The following is a 20,274-nucleotide window of genomic DNA, read 5'->3' as shown; positions in this document are numbered from 1 at the left end:
AATCACGCCGCTAAACATATAATTACCGCTTATCTGTAATATGACTAACTTACCTATGATAATTGCAAATTTCTTATCAGCAATGTTAAAAATAGCTATACATACGACTGACATTATGGGTATTTACTTTCCTTGTGGTCCGTCCTTTTATCTTTCTTCCTTAGCATCAATTACTGCTAATGCCATTAATGCGATTTTCACAAAGACAAGATTCACGTAAAAGCGACTTCATTCTCAAAAAAGTTCATTTTTTCACTGAAAGAGAACAGTACTGTTTCAGAAAGATTTGTTTAGCCAATGTTTTTGTCATCTAATAAAAGTTTGGATAAATCATTATATTTTACGACAGATATGCTTTCTAAGTGAATCCAATACCTTAATGACACGAATGTCCATTTATATATTTGTGCACTAATTTATAAACGGATAATACTAAACTACGTATACAGTATTTAATCATAAAACAACTTATAGATTGAGATTTAATATTAGAAGAAAATGTCTAAAAACGTTGAATTTTCCTTACAGAATGTTTCATTGATGACTCGCAAAGATCAATATGTTATCTCCGAAAAAAAAAATTTTAAACATAATTATAAGGAATTGCTGTAGCAACTTTCATGAAAGGGTCTTTTTAACCTTTTAAACACACGCGTGGATGGAAGAGACTATGTCGCTGGCGAAGGGTAAAACGGCAATTTGAAAATTAACTCGTACAAATTTGCGGAAGAAACGTGTACTGTTATAGTGTTAGATTTAAACGTAAAAGAAGAACTGTATAAATCTAATTGGGTTATATACATATATCTGAAGGTAAAAGAACAAAAGAAAACTTCGTAGAAATTAATTTGCTAATAAATTGTCTTTCCGCGGTTTGTAAAGAGCAGACTATTAAAAAAAGTTATTTTGCATTCTTTTATTCTTCAATTCAGTAAGAGCCGATGGGCAGATGGCCGGACGGATTTAGTAAGAAACGGCAGGGTGTCCAGAATGAAATATTTTATATATCCATTTAAACAAATGCGCTGTGCAGATCCTTAAAGAAGTATGACTAGTGCACACTTAATGCAACACCCATCGCCATTTTGCGAGGATCTACACACGTGGGATGGATACAAATTGAGTTGTATATACACCGCGTTCTTTTCTTTTGGTGGCTGAAAGTATCTTGATCTTGACAAAACTCACAAATCCTCGGTCCAGAAAGCAAAGCATTATCACTAGACCAAGACAGTATATACATTAAAATGCACGAATTAATATACAGAAATTTGTCGTGTATCTAATTGAAAAGACTTTTTTTTTGTTAACAAATCCACAGTACACCCAGAACAATAACAGGTTCCCAAAATGATATTAACGCCAATCAGGGTATTATCGGACGAATATTAAATGGAATGAAGCAATAAGACTTATCTGTTTAAGTTTTTCATGCCAAATGGAATTAACAATAGCAGATGACCTCAGCTGCTATTTTGCAGCATCCATTTTGAACATACATATATAACGCAATCATGCTGGGTCATGAAAAATAGAGGCTCAGCATGGGGTAAAATCGGACAACTCCGGGTATTCTCGAACATATATTTGTATATTAAAAACAAAAATGTTTAAACCCTGACATATGTAGTTTAATCACGCACAAGAAATAAATTAAACAAGACAATATAAATATTCAAAATTTTGGTTATATTTATCATGATTGTTACTATCTGTATAAAAATTGCATGATGGGGTTTCAAAAAAGTTTCAATGAACTATGTAACCAAAAAAAATTCACACAGTTATTCCTGATGTCAACACTGCCAGAAAGGTGAGTACTATTTCGTTTTCCAGTAACCCAAGTGCAATAAAATAAATTACATAATTTATACTTCAAGATAATCTTTATTTTTTATTTTTTTTACATTACTAGTCCATGAATTATCAAGCATGGGACTGTTATGAACATTTCATTATGTCTTAATGTGTATTACACTGTTATGTAAACAGTCTTGATGACATGTGATGAGACAGCTAAAACTTTTTAAAATGAAATATATAAATAACAATGATAATAATAACAGACAAGTTGGTGAAATGATTTTATTTTATTGTCAATGGTGAGGGTTAATGTAGAGTATTGACATATTTGATTCGTAATTAATTAATTACAAATGTTATCAACTCAGTTTTGCTGGGAATACCAACTAAATCATCTACAATATCAGCTGAAGTGGTTTTTATTTTCTTTACAAGCTTAATTTATTTGAAATATTAACCAGCTGGTTATACTTCATAACCTGCTACATGTATTTCAAACGTCTGATAATGCCCTCTTCAGGTTTACCCCTATATATTTATCAACCAATCAAACAAATTTCAGTGCAGGCGTCTGAGCAAATATTCAGTCAAACATTACAAGAATTGGTCTATACTATGTCGGATTCATAAGCTGAGTCAGGCATATGTTTTTTGTTTGTTTGTTTTTTTTTTAAATCCGGAAACGCAATAATACGGTTTTGGAATTAACTCTCTGAATACCTGAAGTGCTGCAAAAGTCGCTCATTTTAGTACAAAATACATTTTTAAACTTTTTTTTTAAAATCCAAGTATCGTCGTATTTCAAAATAATGAATACGACGAGGTCACATGTTACATATGATACTACATTTATGGGTTACTACTTTGTCTTTAAATAGTTTTTCTAATTATTATTGGTTTGTCCAGTGTCTCACCAACTGTACACTGATGACACCCAAATATACAAATCTAGTCACTCAACTGAAGTTGATGCTACCATCCAAGGTGTACAGAGGTGCATTTCTGATGTGAAATCATGGATTACATGTAACAAGCTGCAGATGAATGATGATAAAACTGAGTGCATTCTGATCACGACACAAAGACTTTCTCATTCGCATCCTTTACCTCAAACAATAAATATCAGCAGCACCAACATTAAATTCACACAATCAGTACGAAACCTAGGTGTTACTCTGGACAGTACTCTCACATTGCACCAACATGTCATGAACATATGCAAGGCTGCATATCTTGAGCTGAGACGCATCAGCTCAATTCGCAAATATCTTTCAGTTGATGCCACTAAAACACTTGTGTGTTCATTAGTATTTTCAAGACTAGACTATTGTAACTTAATTATGTCTGGTTCAACTCAATATCTGCTCCAGAAACTTCAAAAAGTTCAAAACACAGCTGCTCGGATCATACTTAGAGTACCACAATCAGAGCACACCTCCTCGCTGATCTGTACCCTACAATGGCTATCCATTCGATCCAGAATGAAACACAAAATTTGTTCTTTGTGCTACGTTTCACTGTCGGACTCTAGTCCAATGTACCTATCCGACCTGACCCCTGTGTACACACCAGCAAGATACTTACGCTCCTCTTCTGACAATCGTATACTCATTATTCCCACTATGAAAACAAAGTCATATGGATAGCGTTCTTTTGCATACCAGGGCCCAGCAACGTGGAATGAATTGCCCACTGAACTTAGTCACAAAGACACAGTGATTACTTTCAAGAGTGCTCTCAAAACTCACTTATTTCGACTGCAAGAACAAACTTAAAGACCCAATAATCTTTCCTACCTAAAATATTCTCAGCATGTTTTTGTTTTTTTTTTAATTTGTCTAATTTCATGGTGTTTGTTTTTGTAATCATATCATTATATGTTTTTTAGCTCACAGGTGTTGTCAAATGTTGTAAAGCGCTTAGAGCTTCTAAAGATTAGGCGCTATACAAAGTCCTCACTATTATTAGTATTAATACACGTTGACCGACTGACGTTATGTATTTTTATATAAAAATATTTTCCCTCATTTCTCTTATAACTGCTGATTGATTGATTGATTTGTACAATCGGACAAGACGGGGGAAAATAATAAATTATTTAAACCTCTAAATCCTTTTTTTTATAAAAAAAATATTTTTAACAAAAAGAAAAGAAAATTGATATTTTTGTTGCCAACAAGAATCGCGGAGTTTGTTTTTAATATATCGAGCTCTTATAGCGGAAATGACGTAACAAGTATACCGTAATTTCCGAAACTGGAGTATTCACACCTATGAACATAAACATACGAGATACATATATTGAATCCTTTGTTTATGAGAACTAGATTCATCACATATGACTGACTGACGGCATATAGTTTGATTTTGTCTTTCACTGGAAACTGTCATTTAATAGTTATTTTAAAGATTATTTGTAGCGAACATTTATTAACGAACAAAATTGTCGGGTAGATTATAAATATATTTCTTACAGTATGACATGAGCTCATATCTAAAAATAACATAACACTATAAGTTTTTAAAAAAAACCTGTTGTCGTTACAGAAGATATTACTGAAATACTACCGCATTACATAAAAAATGGCTGAAGCAGGCATACACAGACGTATAACAACTGTACAGATGACAAGAAAAGACTCTTCGGCATTACAGGAACAGTTACCGTCATCAGTGTATGATGCTAATAAACAGGATTTATCATCAGAGAGTAAATCAGGAGAAATAAATCTTAAACGAGCAGACAGCTACAAACAAGCAACCAACAGACTCTCCATTTATGATAATTTAACCAACAATGTGGATTCAGTGAGCAACAATGGCGGTGATCATAAAACCAAATACAATACGTTACCAGCAAATTCAAAACTAAATTTGCCAAATTGGCAAAACAAAACACAGACAATGAATGGATATCCTTCAGGACATAGTGGTAGTGCTATTCACCGAAATGTGTCACAGAAATCTGGCTCTTTTCCATCGCCCGATACAGATGAAGACCAGAGGTCAGTACCTGATATTAAAGTACGTAAAAGGAAGATGTGGTTTGGAAGAAACAAACAAGACCAAATATCAGCAAAGAAAGATCTGGATGATGATAACAGAAAGAAAGATAAAAAACGTTCCTTGTTCCGTAGACAAAAGGTTAGTGACAAGGACAAGGCAGAACACCCTAATAATAGGTTTCCAGTGATGAAAACCGCTCATCTTGAAACAAAATGTTACACAGAGCAACACACAACAAGGAAAAATGGTATGTCTAGAACAACAGAGAAATCTGAAACAGTGGACATTAAATCTGAATATGGTGGCTCACATAGGACACATAGGGAAACCTACATTAAGGAGGTCACTAAAGAGTCAGACACTTCCAGCACAAAGCAGGGACCATTCCATTTATTTGCAAGGCTTAGGAATAGTTTAAGGAAAAAGAAGAAAGGTAATTATATAGAGGTTGTTTGCTTGTATCGAGTGAATATGATCTTTCTTTCAGTGAGTGAGAGATAAGTATTTTCATGATGGTTTGTTGACACCCTTAAGTCCCGTCCCAGCATATATAGCTGGTTGCGACTTAAGAGTGACACCCTTTTATATCTAAATTGTGTATGGTGTATTTGTACCTTGTCCTTCCCCAAGGTCTGTAGGTATTAGTGTTATAAAAACAATAATGCGAGTATAAATTTTGAAGGGTTGATTTTTGTTTTATCCATCAAATTTTTTAGAGTTATAATTATCCCAAGGAAGCAGGTGGTGTACTATCCATCAAGTGTCTGGGCTGACACTCAGTAGAATTCTACCGGTTGCTTCGGATTCAGGGTCGTACTCTTCTCCCTAAGGCTATCAAGCCCAGGGCTAATTTCCTCCCCTTTCCCTGTTGATTATTTGGATAGAGTGACTTTGCCAAAGTCATTTGTCCTTTTTTTTGTTTAATTTTGTGGTGATTGTTGTTGTTGTTATTGTTGATGTTGTTATTGTTGTTGTTGTCAAAGTAGGTGTAAGTGTTATAGGACAGCATAAATTGGTCAAATTCTATTAGTTGTATATTATCTAACTCCCAAAAATAATAATTGTGTGCATTTGTATTCTTGCTTTTTGAGTGTGTGTTCTGCATCTGTAATAAGTATGCCATGGCATACTTTCGTATAGTGTTATGTATTGGGTGTGAGGGCTTGTTAAGTTTTTGTTTGAATGTGCCTTAGCACATGATAATATGCCGTATTTGTTTCTGTTTATTAATTTTAAGTTTTAGTTGGTTTATATGCCTTAGCATAATTAAGAAGTTTGCTCACGTTATGGATCCCAAGGGGAGTCAATTCTTTTGACCTTCCGCCAGAGCTCTTCTTTTTGAAAGTAATTGCATTTTTTCTACCATGTATATCCACTTTGTTGGTCATAGTTTTGTGGCTCAATTCAGCCAATTGCCTCACTTGTTACCTATTTGTGGATTGCCTTCCAATTTTGTTGTTACCTGGGATGGTCGACCAGGGGCAAGAGTTGAGACGTTTATGAATCGTCCCAGCGTTTTAGATCCAATACCTGATGTGGTAGTAATCAAGTTGGGAGAAAATGACATTGGCCATCTAGAGCCTAATATTCTTGTTAATCAGATTTTACAATTATTTAGACTATTCTTGGATCAAGGCATCCAGTATATCATGGTTGGGTCTTTGTTGCCACGCTTTGTCCCACGAGGTTTAACTCGTGCACAATATAGTCGACGAGTTAGACTTGTAAATTTGGAGTTATTCCGTGTTCTGTCCAATAGCAGTCGGATTATTTATTGTTGGCTAGAAGGATTTTTAAGTGTTTTTATGGCCCCTGATGGGGTGCACTTGACCGTTGCAGGGAACCGATGGCTCCTGACTTGTTTCCTGTCAGCTATTCATCATAATTTCCAGGAGAAATGATAATAGAATTTGGATTTTCTTTGGAATTTGACTTTAATTGTGCCAAAAAGTAAAATGTTATGTGCTTTTGAATTTGACTTTAATTGCCAAAAGATAAAGTATTATGTATTTTATATTTTCATTTGTTTCAAAGGGTAAAATATTATGTACTTTTGAATTGGACTTTAATTATGCCAAAAGATAAAATATTAAGTATTTATATATTCATTTATTTCCTATAAGTTAGGGTATTTGATTACCAGTGTTTAGTATTTGCAGGCTGGTGTGGGCGAGGCGCCATACGTTATGGCGCCCCGCACACATCCATAGGTATGAATGAATACAGTGTTGTGTTACAACTGTAGCTATTTATAGCTGTGTGGTTATTATCAGTGAAGCGGTGAATGTATAATCTCTTTTGTTTCTTATACCTAATTTTGTATTATTCATTCTGATAAGTTGTCAGATTTCATCAAATGTTAAGTCTTATAAAAAAAATTTTATTTTATAACAGGCGAGATGCGCCGTATAGGAGTTAGGTGTATCCCACATGTGCCTCTCGCGCATTCTTTCATGAGAATGTAAATATAGTAGTAGTTATTTTTATCATGCTGTAAGACACAGAAAAAACGCCAATAGGTTCCATATAGGTGTCAGAGAATGACCTCCCTACCGCGTTCTCTCTATCTCTTGTTTCTATAAGTGCTTCATACATTCGTTTGTTTAACTTATTAAAATTTTGAAATGGTTCTTTATTTTGTTATTTATGTTTCCCATGATGAAATTAGTGAGAGAAGTGGGAGTGGGTTCCTCAAGGGAGTCATTGGTGACCTGCCCACACCCACCCCGCCCATTCTTTTTCTTTTCCGTGTCTCTCTTTTTTTTTTTTGTTTATGTTTATTCGAAAAGAGGCCCTACAGGAGGCTGCGGGGATGGGTTCCTTGGTACCCGCAGCCGCATTTGCTTCCCAAGAAGTAAATCTGTGTGTATTTTATATATATTGGGTTCCATAATTGCCATTTTATTAAAAGATTTTTTTCATGTGTCATTTGACTAGCAGTTGAGCTCTCCAGAAATGTGGGGGGGTTGGTGTTAAAATAGTGTGTTATTTTTTTATATGTTCTGGTGTCATATGACTAGCCTGTGGGCTCTCCAGAATTCTGAGGATTATGTTTCCTGGTGTTGTTGTAACTAGCCAGTGGGCTCTCCAGAATGTTTTTTTTTTTATGTTACTGTAAGTTTTATCCCCTCTGATGTATTAAAAGTAGCCATTGGCTCTTCAGAGGGGAGGTGTTAAGTAAGATTTATATACTTAAATTTTTCTTTTTCTTTCTTTCATCTATGGCTTTCATTATAAAATTAATTGTATCTATGTATAATTGTTTATTATGTATCTGACCAGTGTATAATAGTTGCATTGGGTTGTAACTGCCTTGTTGTCTGATGATTTTGTTTACAAGTTTTTGTCTAGAATTTGTTAGATAGTTACATTCTAGTATAATGTGGTTTTTGCTGTCTAATGCACTTCTGCATAAATAGCATGGTGAGATATTGGGTAGTATATTTCTTTTATGTGCTTCCTCTTCAGTCCACCACGCATTATTAAGGTATAAATAAATATTAGCAAATTTAGTGGGATCATTGATTCCTTTGCAATGTTTCCAGATACTGGTCCAGTCAACATTATTAATTTTGGTTTCTATGTTATTAGGTTTGTAATTTAATTCTTCCAGCTTAGTTTCAAGTATGTTCTTCTCTAATTGTTGCCAAATTTCTAAGTTAGTAGCAAATTTCTTAATTGTCAAAATTATTTTGCATGTAGTTTTGGGAGGAGTTTGAATTTGTAATTTAAGGTTGTTCATTTTGGCAATGTCTTGGTGTAATTGGGTGTTTTTTGGTATGAAATTACCAAACCAGTATAGATATAAGCCTTGCCAGTAGTATGTTGGTTTGTTTGCTAGACTATTAAGCCTATTTATTATGTTTGTATATTGTTTGATAGATAGGTTGGGCAAACCTACTCCACCTTTATCCGGTTTCTTTTGAAGAGTTTCTTTGGATATCCTGTATATTTTACTCCATATAAATTTCAGTATTAGTGAGTCGAGTTTGTTTAGGTATAGTTTTTCAAAGTCAGTTGTATTAAATTCATACCATATAGAATTATATAAGTAAGTTTTAGCAATTTGAATTTTTAAGGCAAAACCTAAATTCCTATCTGTCCATGTTTCAATGTGCTTTCCTACTTTCTTTCTAATTTGCTCATAGTTTATAATTTTCTGATCTTTTCCAAGATAAATTCCTAGTACTTTTACTTGCTGTCTGATAGCTTCATTTGGAAGGCCTTGAGAATTATTCTTCCAATTTGCAATTATCATGATGGGGAAGCCAGAAGTGATAATACATGAATTTTTGACCCATGAGATGAAATATATCCATTATTCACTCATAACAAAAAATATCTTATTGTGTGTTTAAATCTCAGTGCATTGACAGATAGAAGTATATTTCCCATCAATTATTTATACCATTTATGTCCTGCTGTGTTTTGTTTATATTATCACAGAAAATATTAATAGTAAGATTATTCTCATTCCTTAAGTTCAAAGAAGAAAATTAAATATGTTGTGGGATTTGAACCTGGTACTGTTGCATGAAAGGTGGCCATACTTATCACTTGGGCCTGCAAGTAACAAAATGGCAGATCATATTTCTTTGTCATGATATTATATGTTTATTGACCACTTAAAAAACATAATTTTCATAATTTACCAAGGTGAATTATCAAAATTATTTCTATTGGAAAATCCACTAATTTGTGGGCAAGTATAAAATAAATTGTTTTTCAATAGACATACCAGAGACTTACAAAAATTGTACTAACAGCTGCCTCACTTGGTGCTCAGCAATAAGAGGTTAGTGTTAAGACTGGTCAGCCTGGTGTCAGGATAATGTGACTGGGCAGGACATCATGCCACATGTCTGTGGCATTATGCCACAGTGCTAGACATCCCTATAAACTGTTACACTGCAGACATCGTAGTGATATGACTGAAAAATTGTTAAAAGCTACGTTAAGAATCCAAATAACACACACACACACACTCACCAGTGAAAATATAAGATTCCTATCATGTCATGTGAAGCTTGTGTGTGCCTACAGAAGTAATACTTCATCAACCAAAGCAAGCACTTTATGAGCTAGAACAAATATATATAATGTGCATGAATTTACATTTCTGGCATGGAAATTAATTTTTGCCTAAGATATTTGACTAAATGCCATGTGTGTCTCCCTGAAGCTACTTCCCCTTATTTAAAAAAATAAATAAATAAGTCATTTCACAAGACTGAAAATAAGGATTTGGCACCATATTTTAGACCATAGATGTGTCAGTTCAGTTGTGGTTCAGAACAATCATGTCTGCAGCATTTGACACAATAGACCATGATATATTACTTCACCGTCTCCAGCATGTATTTGGCATTCATGATACAGCCTTACTGTGGTTCAAGTCCTACTTGGTCAACAGAACACAAATTGTGTCAGCAAATGGAATACACTCCAGCCCAGTTGATCTATGTTGTGGTGTTCCACAGGGGTCTGTTCTTGGACCTGTTCTCTTCATTCTGTACACTCAGTCGCTCCCAAGTGTCATAGATCATCATCCAGTGTCTCACCAATTGTATACTGATGACACCCAAATATACAAATCTAGCCACCCAACTGAAGTTGATGCTACCATCCAAGGTGTAGAGAGATGCATTTCTGATGTGAAATCATGTATGACATGTAACAAGTTACAGATGAATGATGATAAAACTGAGGCCATTCTGATCACAACACAAAGACTTTCTCATTCACATCCTTTACCTCAAACAATAAATATCAGCAACACCAACATTAAATTCACACAATCAGTACGAAACCTAGGTGTTACTCTGGACAGTACTCTCACATTGCACCAACATGTCATGAACATATTCAAGGCTGCATATCTTGAGCTGAGATGCGTCAGCTCCATTCGCAAATATCTTTCAGTTGATGCCACTAAAACGCTTGTGTGTTCATTAGTACTTTCAAGACTGGACTATTGTAACTCAATTCTGTCTGGTTCATCTCAATATCTGCTCCCGAAACTTCAAAAAGTTCAAAACACAGCTGCTCGGATCATACTTAGAGTACCACAATCAGAGCACACCTCCCCGTTACTCTGTACCCTAAACTGGCTATCCATTCGATCCAGAATGAAACACAAAATTTGTTCTTTGTGATACGTTTCACTGACAGACTCTAGTCCAATGTACCTACCCAACCTCACCCATGTGTACACACCAGCAAGATACTTACACTCCTCTTCTGACAGTCGTATACTCATTATTCCCACCATGAAAACAAAGTCATATGGACAGCATTCTTTTGCATACCAGGGCCCAGCAGCGTGGAATGAATTGCCCACTGAACTTAGACACAAAGACACAATGATCCGTTCAAGAGGGCTCTCAAAACTCACTTATTTCAACTGCAAGAACAAACTTAAAGACCTAATAATGTTTCCTACCTTAAATATTCTCAGCATGTTTTTATGTTTTCTAATTTCATGGTGTTTTTGTAATCATATCATTATATGTTTTTTATCTTATAGGTGTTGTCTAATGTTGTAAAGTGCTTAGAGCTTCTAAAGATTAGGCGCTATACAAAGTCCTCATTATTATTATTATTATTTATTTATAACATGATTCATAGATGATACAGCCTGTGCATACTTGCTATCCAGATTGACATATTAAGGATGTGTTTTAATGAGGCATTAAGTTCATTACCCACTTACTTTCCATGATTTCAGATAAATGCATGCAATTTCATATCATTGCTGTTTTTTGTCTTACCACTAATTTGTAATTTAAAATTTTGAACTCTACAACAATTTCAGGAAGTCCAAAGCAAATAGTTGTTCCGGAACATTCCATCCCAAAAGAGGCAGGTTTCACAGATATTGCACCAGGTCCCCAGCAGCCTCTCCAGTCAGATGTTATAACAGAGATATTTGAGGCATTAATAGATCCATCATTAAGTGTCAACCATGCCTCAGGTATCTCTCCACCCAAGAAGGCTGACCGTTCCAAACTGCATCTGGATGGACTAAGAAAAGCCCGCCCAGCCGAATCAGAAAAAGGAAGTTTTTGTAGAAGTTCTTCTTGTTCTGTAACTGAGAGAGAATTCATTGATTCCCATAACAGAGCTAAACATGTGATTGATGTTGAAACACATGAACATAAAAGTGAAGTCCTGACACCAACTGTAGAGACTGACGGTCCTGCATTTGATTTTGCAGGTGAGTATAAAAGGAGAACATGAATAATTGTTTATGGAACTACTAGTGTGAGTCATTTATCTTTTTACATAAGAGCAATTGCAACTCTAGGTTTTAGTGTGAGCTGTTATGATAATACATTTATCAATATATATAGATTTTCCACAGTGTATGGTTTAAGTAATTTTTGTCTAATGAAGTCTTGTTCTGAAATCTTCTGAGCATTGGAAGAAAAATGAAACTTTCAATCAGTGAAACTGATTTTGACCTTGCAGTTTTGCAAAGAAGTTGTTGTTGTAGGGTTTAATGTCATTTTTCAGCACAAGATAGGCTGTACATGACAGCCAGTATCAATGTTGGAGGAAGAACCCGGAAAACCCACTGAAAGAACCACTGACCCCTGAGAAGCTACTGGCAAGCTTTCTCATGTACCCTCATTGGCCAAGCCTGAGACTCAAACCCATGCAGACAAGTGGGATAGCAGTGATCTATAACAGTGAGTGCTTTAGGGGGTATACATTTTTGGGTCCCTTCCCTCTGTTCGTTGGGATTGATTGAAGGTCAAATACACAAATATGACATCATTTACATTGCATTTCATATTTTATTTTCTTTGTTATTCTTTTCCATACTGTATACTTGCAGTCTAAGCTGGAGAATGCATAGTATAATAGATAGATTTATGGTTACACAAGTAGATATGAAGCATTGATAGTGGAGGTGTGGGAAATGTAGAATAAATCAAAAAGATTTTGCCATCATGGTGAACCAGGAAGGTTGTTTCTAGTAATTATTATGATTATTATTATTTCAACAGCAAGCTGGGTAAACTAATGTAGATTACCTAACATAACACGGGTTATCCAGGTTTTTCCCTGTTCCCCCCCCCCCCAGTCAGGGCATATATGTCTGCATGTCATACAATTTTATTTTTACTTATATTATCACATTGCAATAATATTTTAAAAGACTTTTTTCCTGTTTCAAAAAAGCACCAAGTTCAAAATAGTTAATGAGTCTAATGTTGAATACATAGTTATGTTTTACTTTCAGTTAAAGTTTTCAAAGTCTAATGATGATATAATAACAAGATCAATATTATAAAGTCAGCATCTTCAGTTTAATAATGTACTAATTTATGAAGAACAGTTGCGTTGTTGTTTATGCTGAAATCTTCAACTACCATAGATATATTGACTGCTCCGGTGGCCTAGTGGTTAGAGCATCCACCTCAGATGTGGGAGGTCACGGTTTCGAACCCTAGCTGAGTCACACCAAAGACTTAGAAAATGGTATTAGCAGCTGCATTGCTTGGCACTCAGCATTAAGTGTTAGTGTTAGGACTGGTTGGCCTGGTGTCAGGATAATGTGACTGAGTTTGACATCATGATACATATCTGCTGCATGAAGCCCAAGTGCTAGACATCATGATAAATTGCCACACTGCAGACATCATAGCAATATGACTGAAAAATTGTTAAAGCTACATTAAAAATCCAAAACACACAAACCCCCCACACACCATAGATATAATTTTAAATTATGAACTTCAGTAGCATCGTATATCAGTGTCAGTAGTATTATAAAATGAGTGGTAAAAATTTTGTTTATCAGAATTTCAACATACTGGCTGTCTTGAATAACATCCATAACCTCAGCTAGGCATGCTTCATTGACTGTTGAGATCTTTATGCTGTGTCTGATTTGCTATCATAGTTGGATTCAGGGCTAGATAAGTTGACTTCTGGAAGAATTTCACATTTATAGAGTCCATTGTGAATAGTAGCCAGTGTTATTCTTGCCCAGCTGCCATTGTAACGTAGGAAGGTGTGTAGTTCATGCCATCTGGCAGTTATTTATGGGTAGTTTATTAATTTTTTGATTTTGAATAAAGGGAAAGGCACAGCTTTGTTCATGCATTTAACAAAGAAAGCAGGCGGCACTGTCATGTAATGCAGAGGTCCCGCTAGGATTTTAAAACTAGGAGTCCAGGACTCCCATTTTGGTAAAAATAGAAGTCCCACCGTCAAAAGTTGCAGTCCCTTCTTTCCTACAGAATCAACACAGACGTGAGTGCATCTATTTTTTAGATGGAGAGGTTTTCGTAATGTAATCACTCACTATCAAATAGCTTCATTATAACAGTCCATTGACAGGGTCACATATTTATGGTTTATTTATTTGTATATGTATTTGTAGTAATTTTAGGCAAATAAATAGTATCTGATTTGATGTTTTTTCCCCCGTATTTTCGCAATTATGTGTCAAGTCAGAAAACAGCTTAGACCTTAAAGTGCATCTCACGAATTCCACAACATAGCATTGTCAAATACATTTCTGACCTCCATAATTTGCATTTTAAAGTTAAAGCTTTAATAAAATAATACCTAGGCTTTGGTTTCAATGATTTGTATACTTTTTTCTGAATATATTTGCCCGATTATTTAAGAAAACAATCTAATAAACTGGTACATCCCAGACTTAGCGAAGTCCGCCATTATTTCCCGTTAATCCTACTGGTTCACTTACAGTTTCAAACTAATTTTATGACGAAATAGTGTATAAGAGGCCGTTGATATGTATCCAGATCACCGATTCTGATCTTAAAACACAAGTTTGTACGTTTTATCATCAAAGGACAGCATGCAGGAAATTGATAGTTGCTACCTTACACGGAAAAGGGTTAATGGTCAATCAGCTATCAAAACATAATGCTTGTGAATGGGCAAGAGTTTGTTTGTCAACGTAATTGATATAAAAACTAGGCCTAGCTACTGATGCCTTGATGAATACATTTTGCTACAACACTAGAACTAATCGGGCTGAGGCGAGGGGCATTTAAAACTTTGGTATGGTCAGTCAATGTACCTCTTAAATAATCACAGGGCAAAGTCGTTTTCGCTTTCCTAACAGAAGAAGGTGAAGTTTACATTTTTAGGCGACTTGTCACCCACTTACAAATTGCATTTTGTCTAAGTCTCAACATGCCTTGATTCTGAGGTCACGTGCGTTGCTTATTCCGCTACATTCGGAAATGAACACAATAACGAAAGCGAAAGTTGTTTATTTGATGTACTTTTATAAATGACCACATGTACATCTCTGGGTCTTGCTGCCTCTGAATTCAGTCACTGTAAATATCTACATATTCCCACGTGGCCACCAGTCAAAACCTTTGAACTTGCCATCCAGCTATTGCATCATGTTCTTTTTTATGTACTCTTATAAAATGGCAACATGTATGTATCAAGGGGTCTTTAAGTCACTGAATTCTGTCATTGTAATTTTAGCACAAGTAACTGATCAACACATTTTCTCACAAAGCAAGTGGCTGAACCAGGACTGGCAAGTCTGAATTTTGCTGCACACATATTACATGTGTACGGAGGACTCCTGCCACAGGGATTTTCTGCGTCCCAGATCAAAAATTGTCGTCCAAATGCGCGTAATTAAGTGTTTCCAAGATCTCTGTAATTTTTTTAGATGGCTCTGCTGCAGTATGACCTTTTATCAAGTGGAGCACATGGATTGACATTTAGACAGTTCATTTATTCAATGGTAAACAGAAAGGATGATTCACCACACCCTACTATTTTATACAGTGTTTAAAATCAAAGGAAGCCAGCACAAATTTTGGTCATTTATAATAATAAATGACCAAAATCTTGAAAACCTGTGGGTTGTATACATCTGCATATAATCTAAGATATTGCAAGTAATACATGAGTGCATGATATAATTGAACACATATTGTATTCGTTAATTTACAGTATTTATGGTATAGTGTATCATATCTGCTTGACCATTTTAGATGGTGTTCATGGTCTAGAACAAGAACATGGCGAGGTTAATGCAGGGGCTGAGTTCAGCCAGGCAGATGATACAGAGCAAAACAGACGACTTACTGATGTTGCACATCGTCTCCAGCAGATAGGAGATCAGATTATATTTCGCAGAGAATCAAGTCAGTCCTCTTCGGAACCTGAAGGAGGTAAAGAAACAAGCATTTACTGTGATCTAAGCCTTAAGTTTTCACTTATCTACAACATTTTTAATGGTGTGTCAGTACTTTGTTTTTTCATTTTTGTTTCACCAGCATCTTTTCAAAAACTTTTTTTCAGTATTCTTTCATATGAATTTTAGTTTAGCCTCTCCATAACATTCAGATGAAACTTGTTGCTCTTGTAGGGTTTAATGCCATTTTTCAGCACACGATAGGCTATACATGGCGGTCAGTATAATTGATGGAGGAAGAACCCGGGAAACCCCGGAAAGAACCACTGACCCACGAGAAGCTACTGGCAAGCTTTCTCACATACCCACACTGTCCGAATACGAGACTCGAACTCACGTAGACAGAGATAAAACTTGAATGGGTTACCACAGAATCTATATCACCAGATGGTATATGTCCATACTACTTTCCAGTGCTGTACATGTATGCTTAGACAAAAGGCTGCAGATTGAAGGAACCTTTTCACACACTTGTGTTGGGATAGTAAATGTCAGACATACGAAAAACTTCTCACAAATATAGGTAACACCTTTGAGCAACAACCATTTTTGGTAATGAAATTAAATGTTATAGTATATTGTATTGTCATCTAAATATCAAAAACTTAATTCTCTTCTGCATGATACTTTGCTTATTCAACCCTCATCTAACACTCCAATTTACTTGAAGTAAGGCCATATTTTTTACTTAAAAAATTTGGCTTGTATGTTCATAGTTGTTGTTGTTGTTGTTGTTGTTTAACGCCATTTTTCAGCACACGATAGGCTATACATGGCGGCCAGTATTAACGGTGGAGGAAGAACCTGGGAAATCCCCAGAAAGAACCACCGACCCTCGAGAAGCTACTGGCAAGCTTTCTCACATACCCACATTGGCCGAATCCGAGACTCAAACCCACACAGACAGAGGTGAGATGGCAGTGATCCGTAACGGAGAGCGCTTTAGACCACTTGGCCACTCGGGGCCCCTGTATGTTCATAGTAGTGAGGTGCCTAATTCAAAATGTATGTGTACAACAATGAGGTGCCTAAATAGAAAATTTGGATTTTATGTGTATAGAAATAAGGTGCCTGATTCAAGAAGTCAGGACATTTCTTTCAAGTGGTTAAGTCTACATTGTACTTTTTCATTATATTTTCCTTGCTATGAATACATCTTTGATATCAGTTATTAGTCATATTATTACATGGTTCATAAAACCTTGAGAAAAAAAATCTAAATTTTAGGGGTTGCCTAGCACACTTCTTGAGCTTAAAACAGTTGGTTTTAGCCTTGAATTTGTTGAAAAACTCAAACTTTGCCTCAAACTTGATTAATTTACACAAGGAAATAAACAGTATTAATTAAAGCTGATTAAAATATGAGATTTTAAATTTAGAATTAAATTTATTGACTTAATGCCCAAAACAACAAATCAATAACCTGGGATCAAATTTGGGGATCAGATGGAACTCGACACTGGTAGTTAACAGAAGTAACATATGGAGATAGTTCAGTCCCTGTAAGACAAAATATTCCTTGAAAAGTCCTTTAAAAAACCTCTGCAGATCTGTATGAACAATGTATTAGCTATTCTTACTGCTTTATAACTGCATATCCTTTTCTATACATTGCATGATTTGAAGCGATGCTGCATCTGCCAGATACCTTTATGCCCATGTCTCTCATTTCACATTTTTTATTGCAGGTTCTAACCTCAGTTCGCTTGTTGAGTATTTAAGACACATTGGAGATTACACTGAATCAAGATATTTCCAAGAGGTAAAGTCAATTCATTTATTTTCACCAGCATTAGTTTTCAGATTTTACGTTAAAAAAGTGTCATTTTCATTTTTTGCATACATTATTGGATTAGGATTGGTGTCCTCTTGTTTCAGCCAGGGTTCCCATGCTACCGGAAAATCAGGGAAAGCCTGGAGAAATGTTTGATTTTTTTCTGGTCAGGAAAAGTCCTTAATTTTGAAAATATTGATAACCCTTAGGGAAAAAGAACCAGGAATTTTCTGCTACCGTATGATGACAGAAACAAATATATAATCGAGTTATAATTAAACTTTTAGTTTAATTTTTTGAGTTCTGACCAGAATGTTCAGAGGTTGTGGTATGGATCATTTGGATGCTTGCTGTAAAATATTTATATTGTCAATTCAAATGCTCAGTTGATTAGATTCTACTAGTAGGCTGGTTTGTCCACAGACAGGTTCATATTGATATCTTTTCTTATAAAAAAGATATGAAGACCAGTCTCACATCAGAACAAGCAAACATGTCTGTGACACATGATCTCAACAAGTTTAAGTGATAAATAATACAGCTCATCTTCACCAGTGTCTGTTTCTATATCTGAAGATATCAAAAATGCATTGTGATCAAATTTGTTATTTATTAGTTAGTAAAGAAAACACAGTGTTAAACATTATTGTCAAAAGTAACTGTCCATAACTCACCTTTGCAGTAAACGTTTTACCAAACATTGCCACATAAAATTATGCAGAAATCTACTGACTTAATAATCTACCAAAATGACATACCACACCATCTGATAGCCTTGTTTTTCGTGGACCAATGAGAGAGCACTGTTCCATTCAGCACATTTCACTTGCTTACTAAGTTAACACGATCATAGCCAAGTCTGGTGATAATGTTGAAAAATGGTCTGCTATTCCTTATAGATGGAGTAGGAAATCAAATTTGATATAGGTCTGAATTGTCTAATTTCGGGGCTGAATGCTCATGCTAAATGATGTAGCTTGAAATATCAGTGTCAATTCTTAAATAAGTTGCTGTAGAAATGGGAGAAGTGTCATCCCTTGTGGTATATATTAAGTAAAGTTTAAGATACAAGTGCATGTGAGTATCAGTGCATGTTTGTGGACTGGTTTATCAGATTACAAGGAGACGAGTTGATTTTACAGAAAATTCAAGCCTTTTTCAAATACAGTAGTCTATGATTTTGAAGTTGTTTTTTTTTGTCAAAATTAAATTCAACCCTTTTCTAAGCTTTTTTTTAAATGTTTTTTAACGAAATTCGCTTAAGTAGTTTAGGTTGTTTGAAAAATATTGATGGCTTTTTGTTTTTATAGGCACATATTAATGTAGGGTTGAAACTTTATTCTTTATAAGATAAAATTCTAATAATACTTTGAATTTGTTGTTTTTTTATACTGTGATATGAAATGTGTGTTTTCCTTGTCATGCATATACATTTCAAGTGGTACATGTGCCAAATCCTTCCCATGGTTTTGAATTTGCTGACACCAATAACATTTGTTTACCATAATTAAATGCTGTGTCTTTGAATAGATATTTTACACGAGACTTCGCTATCTTCATTGACAATTGATTATTTGTTAATTAAAAGTTTGAAAGGAAAGCAAAACTAATTTCATTTCTTCATTTTATTGTTTCTTCAAAGAAAATAATGCAGTTCAGCCAAGTTAAAAATTTTTTTTGAAATGAGTTAAGATGCAAATTTGTCTAAATTTTCATAAGCCATGCTTATTTCTTAGGATACATTTTGTGGTTTAGTAAAGGGTCATTGCCTGATTCAGATGTTATATGATAGGCTTTAAATAGATGTGATGTGATTTTGATTTTTAACATAGCCTTAACAATTTTTCAGTCATATTGCTATGATGTCTGCAATGTGGCAGTTTATAGTGATGTCTAGCACTGGGGCATCATGCCGCAGACATGTAGCATGATGTCCCACCCAGTCACATTATCCTGACACCAGGCCAGCCAGTCCTAACACTAACCTCTTAATGCTGAACGCCAAGCGAGGCAGCTGTTAGTACCATTTTTGTAAGTCTCTGGTATGACTCGGCCAGGGATCGAACCCACGACTTCCCGCATACGAGGCAGACACACTAACCACTACGCCACCAGAGCGGTCCTTTAAATAGAAGCATGTTTGTAATTTAAGAAATGCATGGGATTGTTTTTTTGTTTTTTTTTAAAAGCTTAAATGTTATATAATTTCATTCAGTAATGGTTATAAGTGAACTTTGGAAAAAAATGAATTTCATCCTGGAAAAGACAGAAATTTTTCTTTAAAAAAGGCATGGGAACCATGTTAAGCAGAAAGATCATTGTGGATTAGAAAAGATGTTTTATAATTTCTCAAGAGAGATGTTTGATTGTTCATTAAATTTGTGGTTTGTACTAGTCAAAGAATCCACACCAGTTAGTATGAAACCAAAAATAATATATTTCACAGTCAATAACAGTTAAGTTACTATAGCTCTGTTCTGCA

At 35.0% G+C, this 20,274-nt stretch overlaps 1 protein-coding gene across 1 annotated transcript in view; it reads left to right on the top strand.

Annotated features, from left to right (window-relative positions):
• Positions 1 to 4,067: 4,067 nt before the first annotated feature.
• The window catches only part of LOC149786059 (uncharacterized), a 33,356-nt gene continuing 17,149 nt past the window's right edge, over positions 4,068 to 20,274 (top strand). Inside the window, exons 1-4 of the mRNA XM_089976347.1 lie at positions 4,068 to 5,242; positions 11,624 to 12,025; positions 15,816 to 15,995; positions 17,707 to 17,780. Coding sequence (XP_089832473.1) covers positions 4,387 to 5,242; positions 11,624 to 12,025; positions 15,816 to 15,995; positions 17,707 to 17,780 — 1,512 coding nt within the window. The 5' untranslated portion in view covers positions 4,068 to 4,386. The remainder of the gene's footprint in view (positions 5,243 to 11,623; positions 12,026 to 15,815; positions 15,996 to 17,706; positions 17,781 to 20,274) is intronic.

Source organism: Sinohyriopsis cumingii, chromosome 12, assembly GCF_028554795.1.
Source record: "Sinohyriopsis cumingii isolate HCF-2022 chromosome 12, ASM2855479v2, whole genome shotgun sequence".
Classification (NCBI taxonomy): domain Eukaryota; kingdom Metazoa; phylum Mollusca; class Bivalvia; order Unionida; family Unionidae; genus Sinohyriopsis; species Sinohyriopsis cumingii.
The sequence above is the reverse complement of the archived record's forward strand: the minus strand, read 5'-3'. Positions and strand labels throughout refer to the sequence as shown.